Source organism: Strongylocentrotus purpuratus, unplaced genomic scaffold (assembly GCF_000002235.5).
Source record: "Strongylocentrotus purpuratus isolate Spur 01 unplaced genomic scaffold, Spur_5.0 spur5_scaffold_6, whole genome shotgun sequence".
In the NCBI taxonomy this organism is placed as follows: domain Eukaryota; kingdom Metazoa; phylum Echinodermata; class Echinoidea; order Camarodonta; family Strongylocentrotidae; genus Strongylocentrotus; species Strongylocentrotus purpuratus.
This window is the reverse complement of record NW_022145612.1, coordinates 7,360,111-7,379,908: the sequence shown is the minus strand read 5'-3', so window position 1 is coordinate 7,379,908 and position 19,798 is coordinate 7,360,111. Positions and strand designations below refer to the sequence as shown.

At 37.0% G+C, this 19,798-nt stretch overlaps 1 protein-coding gene and 1 long non-coding RNA gene across 2 annotated transcripts in view; one reads left to right on the top strand and one right to left on the bottom strand.

The window, feature by feature from the left end:
- Positions 1 to 18,565, bottom strand: part of LOC373234 (myosin V) — a gene marked incomplete at its 5' end in the record, with an annotated part of 109,378 nt that extends 90,813 nt beyond the window's left edge. Inside the window, 4 exon segments of the mRNA NM_214490.1 lie at positions 6,381 to 6,537; positions 12,908 to 13,052; positions 17,766 to 17,934; positions 18,453 to 18,565. Of these exon segments, the coding sequence (NP_999655.1) occupies positions 6,381 to 6,537; positions 12,908 to 13,052; positions 17,766 to 17,934; positions 18,453 to 18,565 (584 nt within the window).
- Positions 7,310 to 8,920, top strand: LOC115919163. The gene is made up of 2 exons (XR_004061732.1): positions 7,310 to 7,682; positions 8,419 to 8,920. It is a non-coding gene; the product is annotated as an uncharacterized LOC115919163 (long non-coding RNA).
- Positions 18,566 to 19,798: the final 1,233 nt, after the last annotated feature.

Sequence of the window (19,798 nt, the reverse complement as noted above, 5' to 3'; positions counted from 1 at the left end):
TACATCTTCCCGCCATCATTATACACATCATTAAATCTTCATGGAGCTAGGCAAATGCTCTCAGATTTCTGCTTCTGGCAAATTTTTACTTGAAACGTCACTTCAGGCAAACAGCAGACGTCACTTGCAGAAGAACTAGATAAAAAAAATCAAATAATGACAAACAATTGGCAGTAATTCAGAAGGTTGTCCTTGCACATCCTCCACAAAAACAGAATCATTAATGCTGTGGTGGCTTTTGCTGCTTCACAGGTGACGCAAATTAAAGCCTGATGAAAAGATAAAGCAGCGTAAAGAGGCCAACATCCAATCAGCAAAGGTTCTCAGCAAAAGTTTAGAAAATTAATCCTTTTTCCGGTTAAAATGGTCTGCAGGTGCGTAAGAAGAGTGATGATATTTTGTTCCACTTTGAGTTGGTTGATCAACAGGCAGACATTTCCTTGGAAAAAAATGGGGTGCAAAGGGTAGGTGGGGGCTTCAGTAGCCCCTAAACCCTTAACAGTAGTCGTCCAGACATCATGCATTGACGTTTATCAAGGTCAGAGGGTGGAGGTGATGTGACGAGGTCCAACATCTCATGGTTGGACTGATCCTAAAAGAGATTACTGCAATCCATCTAAAGCCAGCTCATATGCTGCAAATGCACGATCCGTGCTTCCACAATTTTTTAACGCCCTCCTCCACTGGCTGCTCTCAAAGAAAAGCAGAGTAGATTCTGAGGGGCAGCCTTCCTCCTCTGCAGCAGTGCTAAAGGTCTCGGAGCCCTCTCTCTCTCTCTCTTCAAGCTTCCTTTGACCTATTTAGGGTGGGCTTACTCATCGAAGCAGACCCTGGGCTTGCCTAAGTGAGAGGAGTCGCAAGCTCGTAAATAAAGAGGAGGAGGAAGAGGTACACACATAAATAAAAGCTGCATACAATCAAATGGTTTCCTCCCATTTGTGGCCTCTGTCTTCAAGGATTTGCAGATGATTATACAATGTCAACAATCATTCTTTCCCAGGCATTTCTTTCCAAAGTGGGTGTTTAATAGTTTTTACACAAGAACTGGTGTAAGCCCTCTTTCCAAGTCCATAGACATTATATCTTTATAAGAAAAAAATGTATTACATCAAGATCTTAGCTATAAAGTTTACAAATCATAAAAAAAGAGGAAAAACGGAGAGTACCACAGAGAAGTTGAATGCACACCAAAACTTGAAAAGAAAATGAACTGAAGGGGAAAAAGTAGCTGCTAGCAGAAACTAATCGCAATAAAAAAGAGATGATTGCTCCTAAAACAGACGCACTTCCTCCATGTCTACTGAGTCAATGGGAGCTATTTTTGACGTCTCTTGTGAAAACGAAGAATAGAGTTTCACAGATCTAATTTGATTACCATTTGTTTCCCCACTGCCGTCACTCACAATCATAGGGCTAACTCCTGGAGCCCAGAGTGCAAACACCAGGACAACAAAAGCATTGGTGATGAAATGCATTGCAATACAGCCATCTCTTCACGCCATAGAGCTGCTGCATCTGCGTGACCCCCCAAAATGCTGACTTGCACTTGTAATTCTGCATTTCCTGCCCTGCCCAAATAAAGGAACACTTGAGGTTTGATAAGTGAAGAACAAAACCAAGGCGGTGACGGAGGCAGAAGCACATCGGAAAAAAGTTTCACACCATGGACATGATCGATCTCCTCCTCCTTCTTAATGAGAGAGGACTATACAGGCTGATATGAAGTAACGAGGAGATTGAGCACAGTTGTCATGAAAATGGGGGTAACCATGGAAACCAGACAACCGCAGGAAGCATCCACCTGTGCTTTCGATGACTGGGCATAGACTTTGAGATAAAATACTTGGGAGAGCGGGAAGAGACCAAAATAAGGAGGCAAGAAAATTCGATTGGCGAGCTCACCATAATCAATTACACTTTTTTGCTGAGACATCGCAGGCATTTGACTCTTCCGCTATTTTCCACAAACCTCCTTCAATGTCATTATAACTGCTTAATATGAAACCGAATAAAGGTTAAAAATGGTTTTGTCGAATGTCTTGGGATATGATAGAGAGATGATCTTTCTGTCAAAATGAGTTCAAACTTTTGGAAAGGTTTCATCACATTTCCGGTGATAAGATAACAATCTCCTCAGAGTCCCTAGATTCCTGTCGAACAATGGCAGCTGACAATTCATAGAATACATTTTTTCTCTCTTTATTTCATATTTATTACAAGTAAAGAGAATCAAAGTCAGCTGTCAATTTCAAGAATTTCTTTTTCGTTTACATCTTTGCAAATGCAGTTCTGAAAAGGTCATTAGTTACCCATAAAACCTAGACAAAGTATAAATATATTTAGCTCCCTGAATGACAAAAAAATTACAAACTTTCCTTCCTCCTGATTTTGGTGAAATCATTGTGAGCCACAAGCATTCTTATGATGGCTTAAATTGGTGTATCCTCAACGTGAAGTGTTACAGTAATGTTTGTTATTGCTATGTTTGTTTAACATTTTGTTTTGTACCTCTAGCATATTACTGGCAATACATGTCCTAAGAAACCCTACCATACCTCACATAAATGCTGAGATTTCATTGCAATAGCCAGTATTAGGATGATTCTGTGCAATGTGTCCAGTAGGTCATACCGGTATGTCTTTTAACTATTAACTATTAAGTTGATGACAAGTTGTCTCACATTAAAAGCCATGAGCATGACTCATGACAGGTTTAGCGAGCGGGGGTGGATCCCTAAAACCATTGTCTTCATCATTCAGGAAGATGTCAGATAACTTCCACTCCACTGCTCCAAAATGGATGCTCTAAAAACAGCCAGAAATGACAGGCTGTCAGTGAAAACTTCCTCCAAATAGGATGAAGGAGATGAACCCATAGCCAAGCTCACACGTGCTCCACATTACCACTTCCATTTTGTGACCCTGCTGCCTCTAGACATTTGTCCAGATGTATCCTTCTAAAAGGATGTAATCCTAGATATTGCATTGAGTTGTTTTTCTAATTCATCTTTAATAAATATGACTGGTTGTTTTGTTGTGGATACATGTATGACCATCATAACTTTTTTTTTTCCATGTTGAGGGGTTGGATGTTTTATATCCTTGACGGCCATTCTCCAAAGATCTACAATTCTTTTTTATAAGCCAAGTCATGTCTTGAGGTTTATGAAATAGGAGTATATATGTGCTGGAGTCTGCACTCTCTATAAAACCTAAGACTATGTGTAGTCAAAACCTTCAAATCTCTTTCAAATATACCTCCCATCACAAGCTAAAATCTTCTATGAATGATGGAATTTTAAAAAGTGGCATGTTTCTGTTCTCTCTCAAATACTTTTCTTAAAATGATATGCTATCATTTCAGGACACTAGACTCTTCTGAGAATGACTGAGTTTTTAAAGCAGCACATTTTCTGGTCAAAGCTTTCCATTTTTGTACCAAACTCAATTCTCTTCTAATGAAATCTTATCATATCAATACTCTAGACTCATCTGAGAACAAGTAGAAGCATGACGTTTCCTGGTCAAAACCTTCTGGTCTCTCTAAACATATCCCTCATCACATGAATTCTGATCATGTTAAGAAGCTAGACTCTTCTGGGAATCACTGAAATTGCAGAAGTAGCATGTTTCCTGTGATATTTCACGAGATAAATGTGACAGGATATCGGTTTCTTAAGCCTTCAAGTGTAGAAAGCTGGTGGTCATCTTGTTCCGTTAATGGGCAATGATGCAGGTTATAGTCGTTGAGTGAAGCGAGACAGTCTCTAACATATGACACATTCAGACAAGGACTGAGAATCAACAAATGAATATCTGACATAATTTCAAGAAAAATCTTATGCTAGAAAAAGAGAAAGAATTAAGCTCCTCTACCAAATATTCTTATTGGACCCATGAAGGCCTAAAGCTACACAAAGCAGTAGAAAAGGGTAAACCAATGTTTGCTCAATATTTTCTGTCCCATGTTGTTCTTATCCAAGTGACCAGGATCATCCATCCTTAAGAGCTTAATTTGAAAGTACAGAAACATATCTCATCAAACTCCAGAGCACAGCTTGGTAGCATACATATGCTGTATCTTTCAACACCCTGCATATGTAAGTCCAAGTAATTACCCAATTAACCATTTTGGAGAATGGCCAAATCTGCATGGTGATCTCATGTTCTCTCAATGTCATGTTCTCTCAAAGAGAAACTAAAAATTGATTCCAGAAGATGGTTCATATAAGATAACGTATACAGCCATTGATTCAATTCGGGTGAATCCAAGAGTAGACAGTAGGATACTTTACAAAAACTCTTGGGGCAATATATCTCCAGACATTGAAAACTACTTGTCTCCTAGCTGTCTTCCTTTTCTTATTTCATCTAACATGTAACACCTGTCCATTTACGGTCCAATATATCTAATTAAACTCCATCATAGCTTTAATCCATGCGACAGTCAGAGCATACCTTCCTCAACCCTGGATATGTACGTGTATGTAATCACCCAATTAATCTTTCTGGAGGACGGCCAATTTTTTTATTGATGATCTCACTTTCCCTGGAGCTGAAAATCATTCCAAGATAGGACCACCCAAAGATGGCAATCGACTTTAAGACATTTCAAATCATACTTTCTAAATTCTGGATACGAGAATAGACAATAGGATGCCTAACCAGAAGAACCATTAGCACCATCTACAAAACAACCAATCAACCAGATCTTTCAAATCAATTCACGGAGCGGTTTTCATAAGGACCTTGTTTTTTTCATCGTAAATCTGTAACACATAATGAACTGTCATTCACCCAGTAACCATCTTAGCATTTCCTTATTCACAGACATGCAAAACCTTCCAAGATTTTACTGGCTTGGTTGATTTATATCATTCTTTTATTTGTGTCCCTCTGTATCATCTTGTCTACCAAACATGGTGGTGTCAGGGAGGGAGGAAGGAAACTGTGATGGAAAAAGATAGCCTTCAGAAAATTTCCCTCAAGTCAGTCCAAAAGATTAGGAAAATATCAAATGTGCGTCAAAGACAGGCTATCTATGTAACAAAATCTTGATGTGGGGGTAGAGAAGTAGATAATGGGAGGCTATGACAGAAATGTGATACCCCATGAATCATTGTCACATGACCATGTTGTGAGATAAGGTACTGTCCCTTGGTGCCAACCTTCATTAAAGGTAAATCTGATGTGTTGGTTAAAAGAGCATGGCCCAGTTATTATCTTTGCTTCAGTTCCACAATATTGGATACACCTATAATGGTAGAACATCACCCATGTGTGCCTTGACATGTCTCCATTATTCAGGAAACTCCAAAATTTAGTCAAGAAATTTCTTGAATTATAGAACTACTTGTTCAAATCACCAGGTAGGAATTTTCATGAATTCATTTCTGTCGTCTTTAGTCTAAGTTATGAATACCATCATTGATCATTTGAGAAATACATTCAAGCCTTTCTGCAAAGGGCATCCCAGCAAAATAGAAAAAGTGGTCACTGTAAGATAGGTGGCCTTTATATATTTAATTCCTAGAAGCAAACATGGCAGGTGAACACTGTAGATAAAAGTGGCCTTTATAGACAGGTGGCCACTATTAGACTGGTTTGAATCCTCTTTCTTCTTTATATTTCTCTCTTACTCTCCTCCAAATGTTCCCTGTGCTGCCAAAGTCACTGTTCGCCAGCCAAAGTCAATTTGATTAAAGCTGTGTAGCTCCCATCATTTCTAAATACAGTATCAACATGCTATGACGCTCACTGCTTGTTAATTAGCCAGAAGGCAAAAAACAACAAGTAAGAAAAGCATGATCCATAAATATCTCTCACTGGTGATGCATCTAGACAAAAATAGTTTATATAAAAAGTGTGAAGCTTGAAACATTATACCCCTATTTAAATATAAGGAATAAATCAGAGTCAGATAAATGTTGGGAGATAAAAAAAAAGTAAAACAAAGCATGCCGTTTTTAAGTTCCCTACTCTATTAAGATTACATTGCCATCTCAACATGCATTACCGCATTGGGAAAAAAAATCAATTTGGTTAAACTTAGTGAGTGAGCAAATTTAATCAAACTTCATTGAATTTGGTTTTGGAATTCTCAATTCCTTTCTCTTTATTTATTTATTGAAAGAAGGTTTGTTTAATCGAACCATTGTTTATAGCCTGCTACATTCTACACAATTTATTTTTGGAAAGAATTTTTTACTTAAAAAAAAATATGTAGATGAAAATAATGACATAAACAAATTAAAAAAGATATTTAATCTATAAATTTTCAATGACATCTACTAGGGAATTATATAATCAACTTTTCCTACAAGCTCAATACATAGTATCTAATTAAAAAACCTAACAAACTCTGCTCCTGTGTTGTTTACCTCCATGATGGGGTTTGAAGCTAGGACCTTCTTCTCGACTTGGGTTTCGCTAGAGGAGCCTCCGACGGTAGCAAAGTACCTCATGGCATACTTGGCAGATACCGTCTTCCCTGCTCCACTCTCACCACTGACAATAATAGATTGGTCCTGCTCAAATCTAGACAACAAAAGCACAAGAAGAGAAGAGAGAAAAGAGAAATAATTAACTATTTTTCATTTTCTTTCTCATTCTAATATCATGTTACATGAAACAGAAATTATGAAGCAAATCATGCTTCACTGTCAGTACGTCAATCCATGAGTTGGTCTTCAGTCACATTCTGCAAGAAAAAGAACTGCAGTAAGCTGAGAAAAATTGGTAGGTAAGCTCAAGGAATACACACTTGTGTTTTGATTCAACAGCATCCCAAATGTGATTTTTTTAAATTTTCATCACCACTCTGAGTTACTGAAGTTAAAAGACTCATGATAGAACCTATTTATTAATATCAAGTAATAAATGTTTATGTTAATGATACTTGTAGCTTCAGTAATTCAATCAAACAACAAAACTCTTAAACAAACTATAAACTCCTTTTAATAAAAATTGTGACTCGAAGAATAAACAAAACCTTCCTGCCTCTTGTCACCAATGTCAATGACATTATGAACATCCTTACTTTTTTATGGCGGGAAGGAAGATGAAAGGGTCGGGTCTAAAAACACAGTGAGTAGCAGAAAATAAACTTCTACAAGAATTTAAAAGAGGTTATAAAGAATCATCATAACAGTAAACAAAGTGGGCCAAGTTACAATAGTCACCCCGGGCATAAATGGGAACCTGGCAATTGCTGGGGTAAAAATAATTGCAGGACATCATGCAGGAAAAACAGCAACGATGCAGATGAGGCTTCCCTTGGTAAACAAACTTTGTATTATTGTCAGAGTAAAATGGGAAATTTGTTCTTATTTTATTTGTTTTCCTATTTTCAAGGTCATCTAGACATTAGAGGGCGTTAGTGATAGAAAATATTTTGCTTGTCTGAATATATGCAAATTAGGGTGTGGTGCCGAGAATGCTTAAAGGTGTGTACGTGTGGACTTAAATCAGGGCAGTTGACTAGAAGACGAGGTTGTAGCTGGACGTGTGAGAGGTCTTGAACATGTACCCTTATGTGTGTTGTGGAAGTTGCTACCAGAGCCTTGATTTTGTATTCGGCGCAAGCAGTCCTTTTCCTCAGGCGACACCGGTACGAGAGGTATCCTCCATGTAGCCCAGAACCTCGATTTTCCTGCCATTGGCACAATTTTGTCAACATAACTGTAAGTAGCTTTCTATACATAACGTATGTGTGATAATGAGATTCAGATAATTTACATATTTACAGTGTGCAAGAAGCACCACGTTAGAGCAAATTAGCTCGTATGTGTATCAAAAGTAATTATTCACGAACACGTGACGAAAGAGCCGTTCATGAACTATCGTTCTCCTGAGCGTCGTTCGATAGGGATAATTATATACGTTTATTGATATAAATGCTTTAACGCTTCATGCATACATTTTGAAATTATATGTAAAAGAACATTTTATTTTGTGTTAATGAATTAACGCAGTACAACCTAGTAGTAATGATGAGAAACAAGTTATTATTGAAATTATTGTGCTAGAAATGACTTAATTTCTCTAACGAATTTTTATTGACATAACGAAATTCTTATAATGATTGATTAAGTTTGTGGGTCATCATCCTTCCGACACAAGTCTCCAGGGATCTATTCCTCGTAGAAACCAAGTCGGTTTTGGATCTTCTGATATAGCAATTAAATCTATTTTTGCCCAGGTCAGTTAGATTGGTGACCCTAGTTAATAATGAAATGAAAGTGTAGTGGAAGGAAACCATGTTGGTTTTGTTATAACCGGATAAAGAAAGTCTGGTGAAATAACCTTTATTATTTCATTGTTTGCTTTATTCGAAAATGAGTATTAGAAATAAGTGTTGAAACCGTAGAAATTAAATATCATGTATTTTGAAGGATATATTGATAATTTCATTTATAGCCGTAAGAGCGGACAAGAACGTTCTTCACTACTAACTAGTAGCAAGCATCGAATCGTCGAATTAGCATCCAAGCATCGAATCGTCGAATTAGCATCCAAGCATCGAATCGTCGAATTAGCATCCAAGCATCGGATCGTCGAATTAGCATCCGAGAACCGCCGAGTCAGTATATCCGGGATCTTGAAGCACGTGACCGATTGCCGTAACGAGCGATTACGGGACATCAACCTTCACAAGTCTCCAAGCATCGAATCGTCGTAGGAACTATGTCGGTATTTGATCTTATGATATAGCAAATACTAATCAAAAGGCTTTCGCCTTATTTCGGACAATTGTCTTCATTTCGGACACTTTAAAAACTGGGAAGTTAACTTGTATGAATTACACTCGTGGGTATTGGAATAATTAAATGACTGTACGTATTTGTAATATTTCTGTAACAGCAGATGTCTATGAATTTAGATGTTGGTGTAGTTGTCAAATAAAAGTCTGTAAAACTCATTTATGAGAGTCGTTGTGGCTATTTTGTATACTTGGAGCACCATGGGGCATTATCAAACCATTGAGAATCAAGTGAGCATTAAACAAAACGAACAAGAAAGTTGTTGCATTAATAAATCATGAGTGGTATCCTTAAGGCAAGTTCTCTAGTTTCTTTCATCACTGTAAATTACTGAAGTTCAAAGACTCACAACAACAGTGATTAATATCAAGGACTAAATGTTGATGATATCTACAATAACTTAATTATAAATCAGAGCTCTTAAGACTGATTAGGAAATAGGTTTTTTGATAACAATTCTGACTCAAAGAGTAAGAACCAGCTTCCTGCATCCATCTCTCCCTCGATGTCAATGACATGTGAAACATCCTGAATTTCTTACAGCAGGAAGGAAGATGAAGGGGCCTAGAAACACAGTGAGGAGCAGAAAATAAACTCGGGGAGGAAGGGATTCCTTAAACAGCTCAAGGTAAGACTGCTCGTATAGAGGAAAGGATGAGAGGGGGAGAGAGGGGGAGAGAGGGGGAGAGAGGGTGAGAGAGGGGGAGAGAGGGGAGAGAGGGGGAGAGAGAGGGGGAGAAAGGGAGAGAGAGGGGGAGAAAGGGAGAGAGAGGGGGAAAGGGAGAGAGAGGGGGAGAAAGGGGAAGAAAGGGGGAGAAAGGGGGAGAAGAGGGGTTGATGTAAGAGTAGGAGAAGGGGTATGAAAGAATAAGTGAAAGGGTTCAAGGTACATACATACATGAGAGAAGAAACAGTCTTGAGACTGCCAAAACATACCCTTTCTTACCCTGTATAGCTACATGTACTCTACTACATGTGGAAACTTCATAATCATTGTCACATGGTTATAGTATGTGACTCTAGGAAATAAGATACAAAAGTACATGTATGTTCCCTAACCTTTGAGCCAATGAAGGGTGCTCAGATGAAGTAGCAATATTCTTTCTGAATATGATTCTGGTTTATGATGATGAAGATGATTATGATGATGGAGAAGTCAATGATTTAGCATCTTCTTTCTGATGGGATGTCCCAATTACCTAGACCGTATCCCCACCCATAACCTTTCACTCCATAAAAAAGAGCAAATGCCGTTATCTGGAAAATATCTGTGATTTTTTTGGGGGGTAATCAAAGTTTTACTCCTAGTCCATCATGGTGAGATTTTATCCTTTCCTTAATACTATCACTTTTATTCCGTACATTTACCAAACAGATTACATGACTTGTGTCAGAGGTTGCTTAAAACTAACATGTACATAATAACCACATACATCTTCATGAGAAAGATAGCAGCAGGACATCCATCTGTACCCCAAATTACATGTATTTAATACCCATCAGGGGAATATAGAGAGAACACTTTTGGTGATAAACAAAAGATAAACTCCAGCAGTGATTGGCAGGATTTATATATATCAGTCCCACGTTTTGAAGAAACTTGAAGAGGCATTGGAGCAGGATTCACCAGAGAGGGCGCTGTATAAACACTTTCGGCATACTCCTGGATAGGGTGAGCAGTCCTAAAGCAGTCCTAAAGTTCTATGTTCTATGGTGTACTTGGAGAGAAGGAGATGGCAGTGCAGCTATGAAGGATGACACACAGATGCAGCAAGGTTGACAAGCAAATGGAGAGTCAAGCCTGGAGGGAAAGTTCTTGTACAGTGTGTAAAAAAATGGGTTTAATATATACATGCATTATTTAGCAATCTAATGTTGGCTCTGGTATGAAGAGTGGAAAGAGTAAAATTACATTTTATTAGATTTCGATGTATATTTTCTGTAATATGTAAAATGCTATCAAATTTGTTAAAGCACAATGAAGGTTTCAATGGCTTTCTGTATCTCAAAAAATATGACCTGGAATCAAAATGAATGTATTTGCTACCATTTCATATACCTCCACTGTCAAAGAGATGGATAACGTGCAGCACTGAAACGTGCAACAATGACAATTATAGTTATTAACTCCCATAGAGGCAACAACCTGGCAATATAAAGAAAAAATCAAAGAGGAGAAAAGTTAAGAAACACTGATATCCGTGCAATATTGCAACGTGAAAGATGATCTTCAAAACTCTGGCACATCTAATTTGGTTGTCTGGAGCACAATGAACTGGTCACTGTCGCAGTATCTGGTATTATGTATAAAAGGTAGAAGGAACTAGTATAGTGATGTTACCTGTTGTAGAATAAAGTAATGTAGAATGGAAATATAACAATTATCAAATAGATGAATAGAACTCAACCTTTATCAATATTATTGTGTTGAAGGCATGGTTTTTCCCCGACATAAATTCTTCACATTTAAATCCAGTAAGTGATATGTCAAGTAAAATTCTCCCCATTATACACTGAGGCATAACAGAATTTCAAGGGTACACTATGCCCCCTTTAAGGGTAACCATTCACTTTAAGTCAGTGTAATGAGCCTCAAAATGAAAAGGAAAGAGGCGGACTACTCACAGCCCACTGGCTTGACATGCTGCTAGTTCATAACCAACAACTTCCTCCTTGCAAGATGTTTTTCTTTTGTCTTTATCCCATGAGCCATTAATGATATCTCTGCTATCTCTTGAACGATTCCTACACTCTGTGGAGGTTGTCAGCCACATCATATTAAAGTTATCTTCATACTTTCTTTCTACATGAATTCTATGGACTTCAAATGATATCATACACCAGAAAAATGTAGGTTGTAATCAGTTTTTGCTGTCCTTTTAAAATCATATTCTGATTTGTTTGCTTCTTTAGTCTTTGTCTCAAAGATCCTATGGTATTATTAAAGAAAGAAGGAGGCGTGATGGCTCTGTGGTAGAGTTGTAGTCTCATAACTAAGTCTTTGGGCTAGTGTTCTTAAGTAAGGGATTAATCCTCATTACCAAGTCCCTCGGATAAGACTTCAAGGAAATTGTCATATAGTTTGATATGTAATCTAATGAATAGCAAAATCAATATTGTGGGGTACTACAGAACTTCTGGGCAAAGAAAAGGCCTTATCAGCTGCAAATTTCAATGATGTCAACCCTGTGTCAAGATTGTCCCTTGTTTGAAACCGATTTGGTCATTTCTTTAAATGAAAGGCAGAAAGGTCGGCAATACCTTACTATAACAAATTTGAATTTCCTATTCACATGATTTTACTGTGTGCTATGGGCTTGACTGAGGTCTGTCTTCAGTTTATATCATATTCTCTTAAACTCGTTTTCTTTCTGCTCCTAGGGACCCCTAGAAATATCTTAGCTTCAAGTTATCCTAGCAATATCTTGATGCAGGTATACTCAATACCCAAACCAGTGTGCAATTCTCTTGAAGCCATCTCCTTATGTCTTCCATACCTCATATGGCCCCAGACGCTTTCTTAGCTCCAACTGTCTGCACTACCACCATGATAGTCTGCAGGCACAGACTATAATTTGACACTTTACTACAATCTCTAAAGGTTATGCGCAGAGCCTAGTTCTGTCAGTCTCTGGCTGTGTCCAGAGAAGGTACAGTACAGAAGCCTCTGAAGTATGCAGTCAGCCTAGTCTCACAGTGCAGACACTTTTATGAACAGCGATTGACAAGGGTTTGTGCCTGCAAACTACCATCCTGATATCTTTGTTCTACCTTGTACCAATCCCATCCTAAAACAGAAACTTCAACTTTATGCAAATCCCCTTCCTTCCCAAACCTGGGGAGTGTTTTACAAAGACCAGGATCGACTTTAAGTTGGACTTAACTATGGCACTAGTTGCTCTTACCATTAGTCTCTCAATTATGATCTTTAGATAACATTTTTTCCTTCAATAATGAAATATCAATAAATGTAAATTCTGTAGATTTGTGACCACGATTGGTACGTCTCTTGAGAAACCAATGCCAGTATAAAATGATGAGAGAAAACAGTGGCAAGAACGGATTGCCATAGTTAAGTCCAACTTAATGTTGATCTTAGTCTTTGTAAAACACTCCCCAGGATGCATCTCGATTGTTCTACCCACCGTGCCATTCTCTTGAAGGCTTCCTCGGCAACAGCAAAGATGTGAGGGTCCATGGCTCCCATATCCTGGCCATGGTACGCTTGGATGACATCCTCACCGTAGAGTGGTAGCGATTCATAAGGGTTGATAGCCACCAGTACAATACCTGAGAGGGAGAGGATGGAAATAATGGAGAGAAAGGAACACCATTCAGATTAGAGAATTAGTTTAGATATACCCTTGTTGTTTCGTAGTTCCCTATTACTTCAGACAAGAGGGATGATAGCTACCATTGGGGGGGGGGGGTACAAAAGACGGAGAGGAAATGGACATCATTCAAAATGGAAGTCCTCATAATTTTCAACATACCGGTACATATACCATTGTTGTATAAATTGTTTAGTGCCACATCCCACATTAAGATGCTCTCTAACAAATATCCTACTTCAAATATCCATGTAATATAGTTTGATATCTAGCACTGCCATTGAGGTCAATCTAGCATTCTTCATAAATGCTCTGAGAAAAAACAGTGATGCTTGCCACAAAGTAAGGTTCTATATTATAGAAACTGGAAGAGAGAACGGCAATATAAAACCAACCTGTCTTAAAGTTTTTTACATGAACAATGAGTTGGAACAATGAATAACACTTTAAATTAATTTTTGATAATCATTCACGAACATAATCCCACAGATGTGATCAAGTCAAGCTTGGTCTTGTCCATACAATGCCAAAGTTTCTGGACTGGCCTCTAAAAGGTTTGGAACAGGTGATCTATCTCAAAAACTGGAAAACAATAGAAAGGACAAGATCTTTCCTTGCTCTATATATTACTAAACAGTTGTTTAGTTATTAATAATTAATCATAGAATTCTGGTGAGAGTAACCTATAAAATTGTCACCTTGGTATGAGGTTTAGTCATGCAGGAGAATCACTAGGTAGCTCAATGCCTGCATGGCTGACTGTAGGTACACTCACAAATAGGTCGCCAACCTTTTCCCTAGAACTATCTAGAGCCATGGACCCTCAAACTTGGTTGCACTCACATAAAGGTCATCGTTGCATAGATCAGGGTACACCATGTTATTATTTCATGACATATAAAGTGCAAAACTCTCCATATTTCTGTATCTTATATAACACACATTTGAGTATTTGTACGACCTTTGATGTGCATACATGTAGCTACTATTATCATTCCCACTTGCCATTCATCTACTCATTTTAAAAAATGTCATGGTTTCCCGTCATGTGCCTTATAATGTAAAGAAAATCAATATCCTAGAAAATAAGGAGGAATTAGTTCTTCATGTACATCAATTGGCTTTCTGTTCCACTAAAGTAATGCCATGCCATAGGGTTCTCATTATACTAATGAAAAATATATAAACGGTTACTCTTGGTCCTATCGATGGGATGCAGGATTAATTGGAATGTAGATCAGTGGGCCCTTAGGACCAGTGAGATATGAAGAGTTACATGTACCCCACCCCAAGTATTTAGATAGATGACATAGCCATCATGACCATACATTCACCAATTTTACAGCCCCCTAGTCATACAAACCGAACCACAATTATATAAAATTCAGAGACTTTGGTGCCTTTGAGGTCATATCGGTGACCTTGAAATAAGAAGGTACAAGGTTCAAAACTTAAAGCACCATGGGGAAGGCATTGGTCCTCAATACCCAGTTCCTTGGATAGGATATTAAATTCTGGGTCCCCATGTAGAATCCTTCATATTTTCTTTTTTTTTTATAGTAAATCAATCAATCAATTTATTAAGCTGAATCAATTGCATTGGGTTACTAATTCGAGAGGTATGAAATAATAGCCATGATTAAGGTTGAATGTATTTGTGTGACTCTCCTGTAAAACTGATAATGCATGAATCACTGCTATCTACTTTTTTTCCCACCGACCTTACAACAAAGTAGGGGAAAAGGCAAATTTTTCTATTCAAAGACTGGTCAAAACATGGACCTCGCAACAGGATAACTTACTTGATGAGAAAATCATTACATGAATAACGTAAAGACATTTGATGTGATCATGTTTCCATGATTTATCTAGAAAGATGCCGTCATGTTAAAGCTTAATCATATGCCGCACTCAAATGCCCCATGTACGTACAGTTGAAAACGTTCATCAAATCGATTATTCAGTGGGTGTCAATTCTGTAATCGAAAGCCTGTGAAAATCCCTCTCTTGAGTCACTGTGCAGAAATAGATCTGTGCGTGCACAGTATTATGCTTCTTAATGGTCCATAGCTTTTCTCGAGCGGCTATAACAAACATTTGATTTTCAAATTGTTAAGAGATACTTGTTTTGCAAGGCAGGCTTGCTATTAAAAATATAATAAATCCTTTCAGCAAAACTTTAGCACCTTGCTTATTTATACTCTAACATACGGTCCAGCGACAATTGCTTCTGGCTTTATTTCAAAGATATCCAAGAGTTAGGTTTACAATTAGGTTTTAGTTTAGGTCTAGGTTGAGATTTAAGGTTTGGTATAGAGTTTGGTCGAGGTTCAAGTTAAGGGTTCAGTTAGTATAGTAAATTGAGAGTGGAGCAACTATTGCAGGAGCATGTGTCCTTAAAAAAACTCATTAAAAGAATGCTGGTCATCTACACATGCAGTGGCTTAGAAATCAAATACAGAATAGAGTGCCGAAATATGAACAATGGACAACAGTTGACCTACAGAATGTACATGAAGTCAAATTCACCCGATTATTCAGCTAAAATTGTAAAATCAGACAAAATCTCAAAGAAAAATATTAGTAAAGCTACCCAAAGACTGTCATAAGTAACCGTAAACCCCACAGCTACCTATTTGGCAAATTTGCAGCAGCTATGAAGTGAACCTAAACAAAACCAACCTGTAACCATGGAGATAAACAAAGGTATTGTTCTGACAACTGAGCCATCCCTGGATTATTTTGAGTAAGTCATTGACTCAAGGTCTATGACATCTGAAACAATTCGCTTCCTTCTTTGTCACTTCATGCTTTCCTACATGGTTTATGGCACCTTTCTTGTCATCTCTTTCAAAGTGTCTATTGTGTTAACTCAAGGTGGACTGAATTATTCCTAAGACGGTGCTAATAATACCTCTAGGACATTGAACAATCCTGTGTATGGTTGATTTCATGGTTAATGTTCAGTGTCATAGATCTCACCAAGCACACCCCCCCCCCCCCCTCCCCCTGGCTCTAAGCATGCATTGTCACAACTTTGAAGCAATGTGAATGTTCCCTACTTGACAAAACGTTTGAATATCAGACCACCCAGACACTTTCCCACTGGGACCTTTTATACTTCCTCTGAATCAGATTGTACAACATCAAATGCCTGTGACCCATTCATTATGCCAATGGCCAGTATGAAATTATTGGCAATGATCACAACAACACACTAAACCCTTGTCAATTCAAATCTAATCAATTCAAATAAAAACAGCCGTAATTTTAAGTTGGCAAAATAGTTATTATAAAATTATATAAAATAACTATTTTGGACATGGTAGCCACTTGATTTAATATCTTATGATGTATATGTATCTTCAGCAGTGAAAACAGACCTGATTGTCAAGAGGCCTCTGGTGAACCAGTGAGTGCATTCAAGAAGAATCGTAAAGATTAGATTTATGTAAGAGGGATGATACAGCACGGCTCACAACTTTTGAGGGCATTGGTCTGGGATGAAATTTTTACTGTCTGTAAGCAAGAGCCATATAATAAAGATTTGAAGTTTTGGGGGTCTAGACTTAGATTTTGGGTCCCCATGTGTCCCAGGCATCTGAACCCTATATAAAGGAATAACTATGTGCAATAGATTGTATCTACTGCTTGCTACTATGTCAGTGACAGGTTTACTGAAAGAGTTTACACCCTCTTTTTAAAGATTTTTCAACAACAAAAATCAGATTATCTCTTTTATCAATTTGAAAGATTCAGCTGTCACCATAAAATGAAAATGATATAAATTTATAAGCTATAAAATTGCTATGTGATATACAATATGTTTTTTTTTAATCATTTTCATTGTTAGAAGGCCATAAAGGCATGATAATCCATAATGGCATTGTATATTTGTTTTTCTTTTACTGACCCTTAATCTGTGTAAAATACGGATCCTGCCAATCAGCTAAATTGGCAACACCCAGTTTTACCCATATTTAGAATGAATGGGATTTAGACTTGACACGTAGATTAAACCCATCTGGACATACCATGACAGTTGTATTAAACCATCAAAGTGCCATGACATCACATGTAATGCAATGTAATTTATTGGTTCACGAGTTGCCAATTGATAGAAGTTAATCAGTAAATTGGATACATATTTCGCTTGTTTTAGTGACAACACGAACAGGTTGGGGATTTAACTTCTGCAGGTTTCCAAGCTTCTATAATAAATAATAATTAAATAATAGCCTGGTATTTGAAAATCAAATTTAATATGCCATGTAATCATGAACTTTACTTTAAAAGGGGTACACTAGACAAAAAGAGGGAGTGGGGATCTCTTTTACAAAACGCATATGTTTTTGATTAGCTGCCAGAGGCAACACACTCCCTAAAACTACTATCCTCTTTAGACTTACCGTTTTAAAATTCATCTCATTATAAATCCACGAGTATGAAATGCGATGTATTGATTTATATCTAAAAGTTAGTCTGTTATCTCTTATGATAGCTGAACTATTATTACCACTAAATGTGTTTTAGATTGTTTGATTATGAAGTTGTAGAGCTGTCTGCATCCTATAATTGTCCCTTTCCTTTTTTTGTACACTTAAAGGAACTGAAAAATATGAGAATGAAGTTATTGAACTCTGCCTCAGTTGATTCTACCAAAAATACCTACCACAATATGTATAGATGGCTGTGTTTCGTATAAATCTCTCATTTAGATTATAGAGTACTGCAGGCTCATGGAGATAACTCAGAGATGTCAGATCGTTCTCTCCAATGAGGATCTCTGGATTGCGAAGGGGCGGCAAGTCTTCTTTGGTCTTCACCTTGAGGGTAGCCGCCTAAAGAAATTGAAATTTTAAATATAATTGAAGAAATAAGAGACATGAATTAATATTCTGGACAGTTGCATATATGGTGAGAAACAAGATATTAAAATAGTAAAAGAGCCCTACAAAGGGCACTTATAAATGTATCCAATTGTAATCTAAAATCTAAAACTCTGTAGGTATATTTGTGAGAGTTGTTGAATTCTATACAGCTTCAGGATGAATTTCATATGCCTGTGACTTAAATTTTTGATACAGTATTACTAAGAAATCACCACATTGTTCCTATAAATCACAATTTGTTATTGTTTCTATACATTCTTTTAATATTTAAAACATTTCTAACTTTAGAATTTATTCAACTACAATAAAAGCTTTGTATACTAATGTGTTAACACCACAAGCTCCTTGGGCACTTCATGGATCATGAACATTATAGTACTTGCATGCAATCTTGAAATATTTTTTACTCCTGATATGATATAGATTCAAGTTTAATCCCATTTTGAAGATGATACAATCATACTTACAGTGCCATCTTCAAGCTCTACGTCCAATGTTTTATCCTCAGCCTTGAAGTCTTTGAGGATCTCTCCGCCCTTCCATACTGTCTCAGGGTCCCTCACCCATACACGAGCTCCCTGAATAACAGAGTCAAAAGATAAATAAAAACTTATTAATAAAGTGTAATGCAGACAAACAAAATAACAATGTGTATTTACGAATAGGCCCGCCTGATTGATGTATTATAATTCACTACATCTACCGTAGCAGGCGCATTCAAATATTGTGTTGTTCTATCATGGTTCCAGCAAATATTTTGGTAATAACCTGTTTAATATGATAAGTTAATAAGTATATTGTCTGCTTGGAGCCATAAAGGTATTAACTGTGTGTAAAGAGATAGGAATTAGTACCATTTTGGCTCTCTAACCAGTGGGCATAAAGGGTGTAGCAGGAATAATAAGAATTCTGTAGACATCCCAGAAAACTTTCTGTAATTCACACAAAATGCAAATTAATTAATCTGTGCATCAACACTTTCTTCTTCATAGTTTGTTTTCGTTTTTTTTAAATAATTTTTTTGTATTGGTGGCATAGGGTGTTTCATACAAAGTCAAATATTTGTAGGATAACAGTAAGTACGTCCTTTTATTTCAGAGGTATAAAGAAAAACCTCAACATTTTACATAATTAGTTGTTTCCGGTATTCATATTCTCTACAATTAGTAGTCTAATACAGTTTTTATACATGTAGTAGAGAGTGAAATATAATAAAATAAATATTATTTTCATAAGCATCATACTCAATCACCTCCATTATTGTCATCATCACCACAACTTTTACACATTACCCATACCATTCATACCATCAACATTTGCTATTTTTTCTTTCATTCATATCATCATCATCATGCAATTTCCATGCCTAATCAACACATTCTTCACATCACAAGACAAGATTTACAATAGATTTGTAAGTAATCCCATAATCTAAAGAGGGCACAGATTTTCTCCTGAAAGTTCAACTTGCGGGCCATTATGGTAAGTAATTCTTCAACAGCCGATACTTCCTCATATTAGCACAAATATTATCCCCCACACGTGATTTTTAAACTTAAACATATATTCAGCTTCTAGAATATCCCACTTCTATTCTAGAAATTCAGTATGAATTGTAAACAATCCGAATAACTGATATATTATGATGTTGCTACTTTGGAAAACAGCACTGGATAATCTCAATCAAATTTAAAGAATTTTCAATCTAAATGATGTATGCAATAAAATTCTTCAAGCCATCTGCAGAGCGAAGGAATGTCATGAAATCAGAGTTGAAACCCTTCTGGTTTTCAGGAAAATATATTATTGCTCG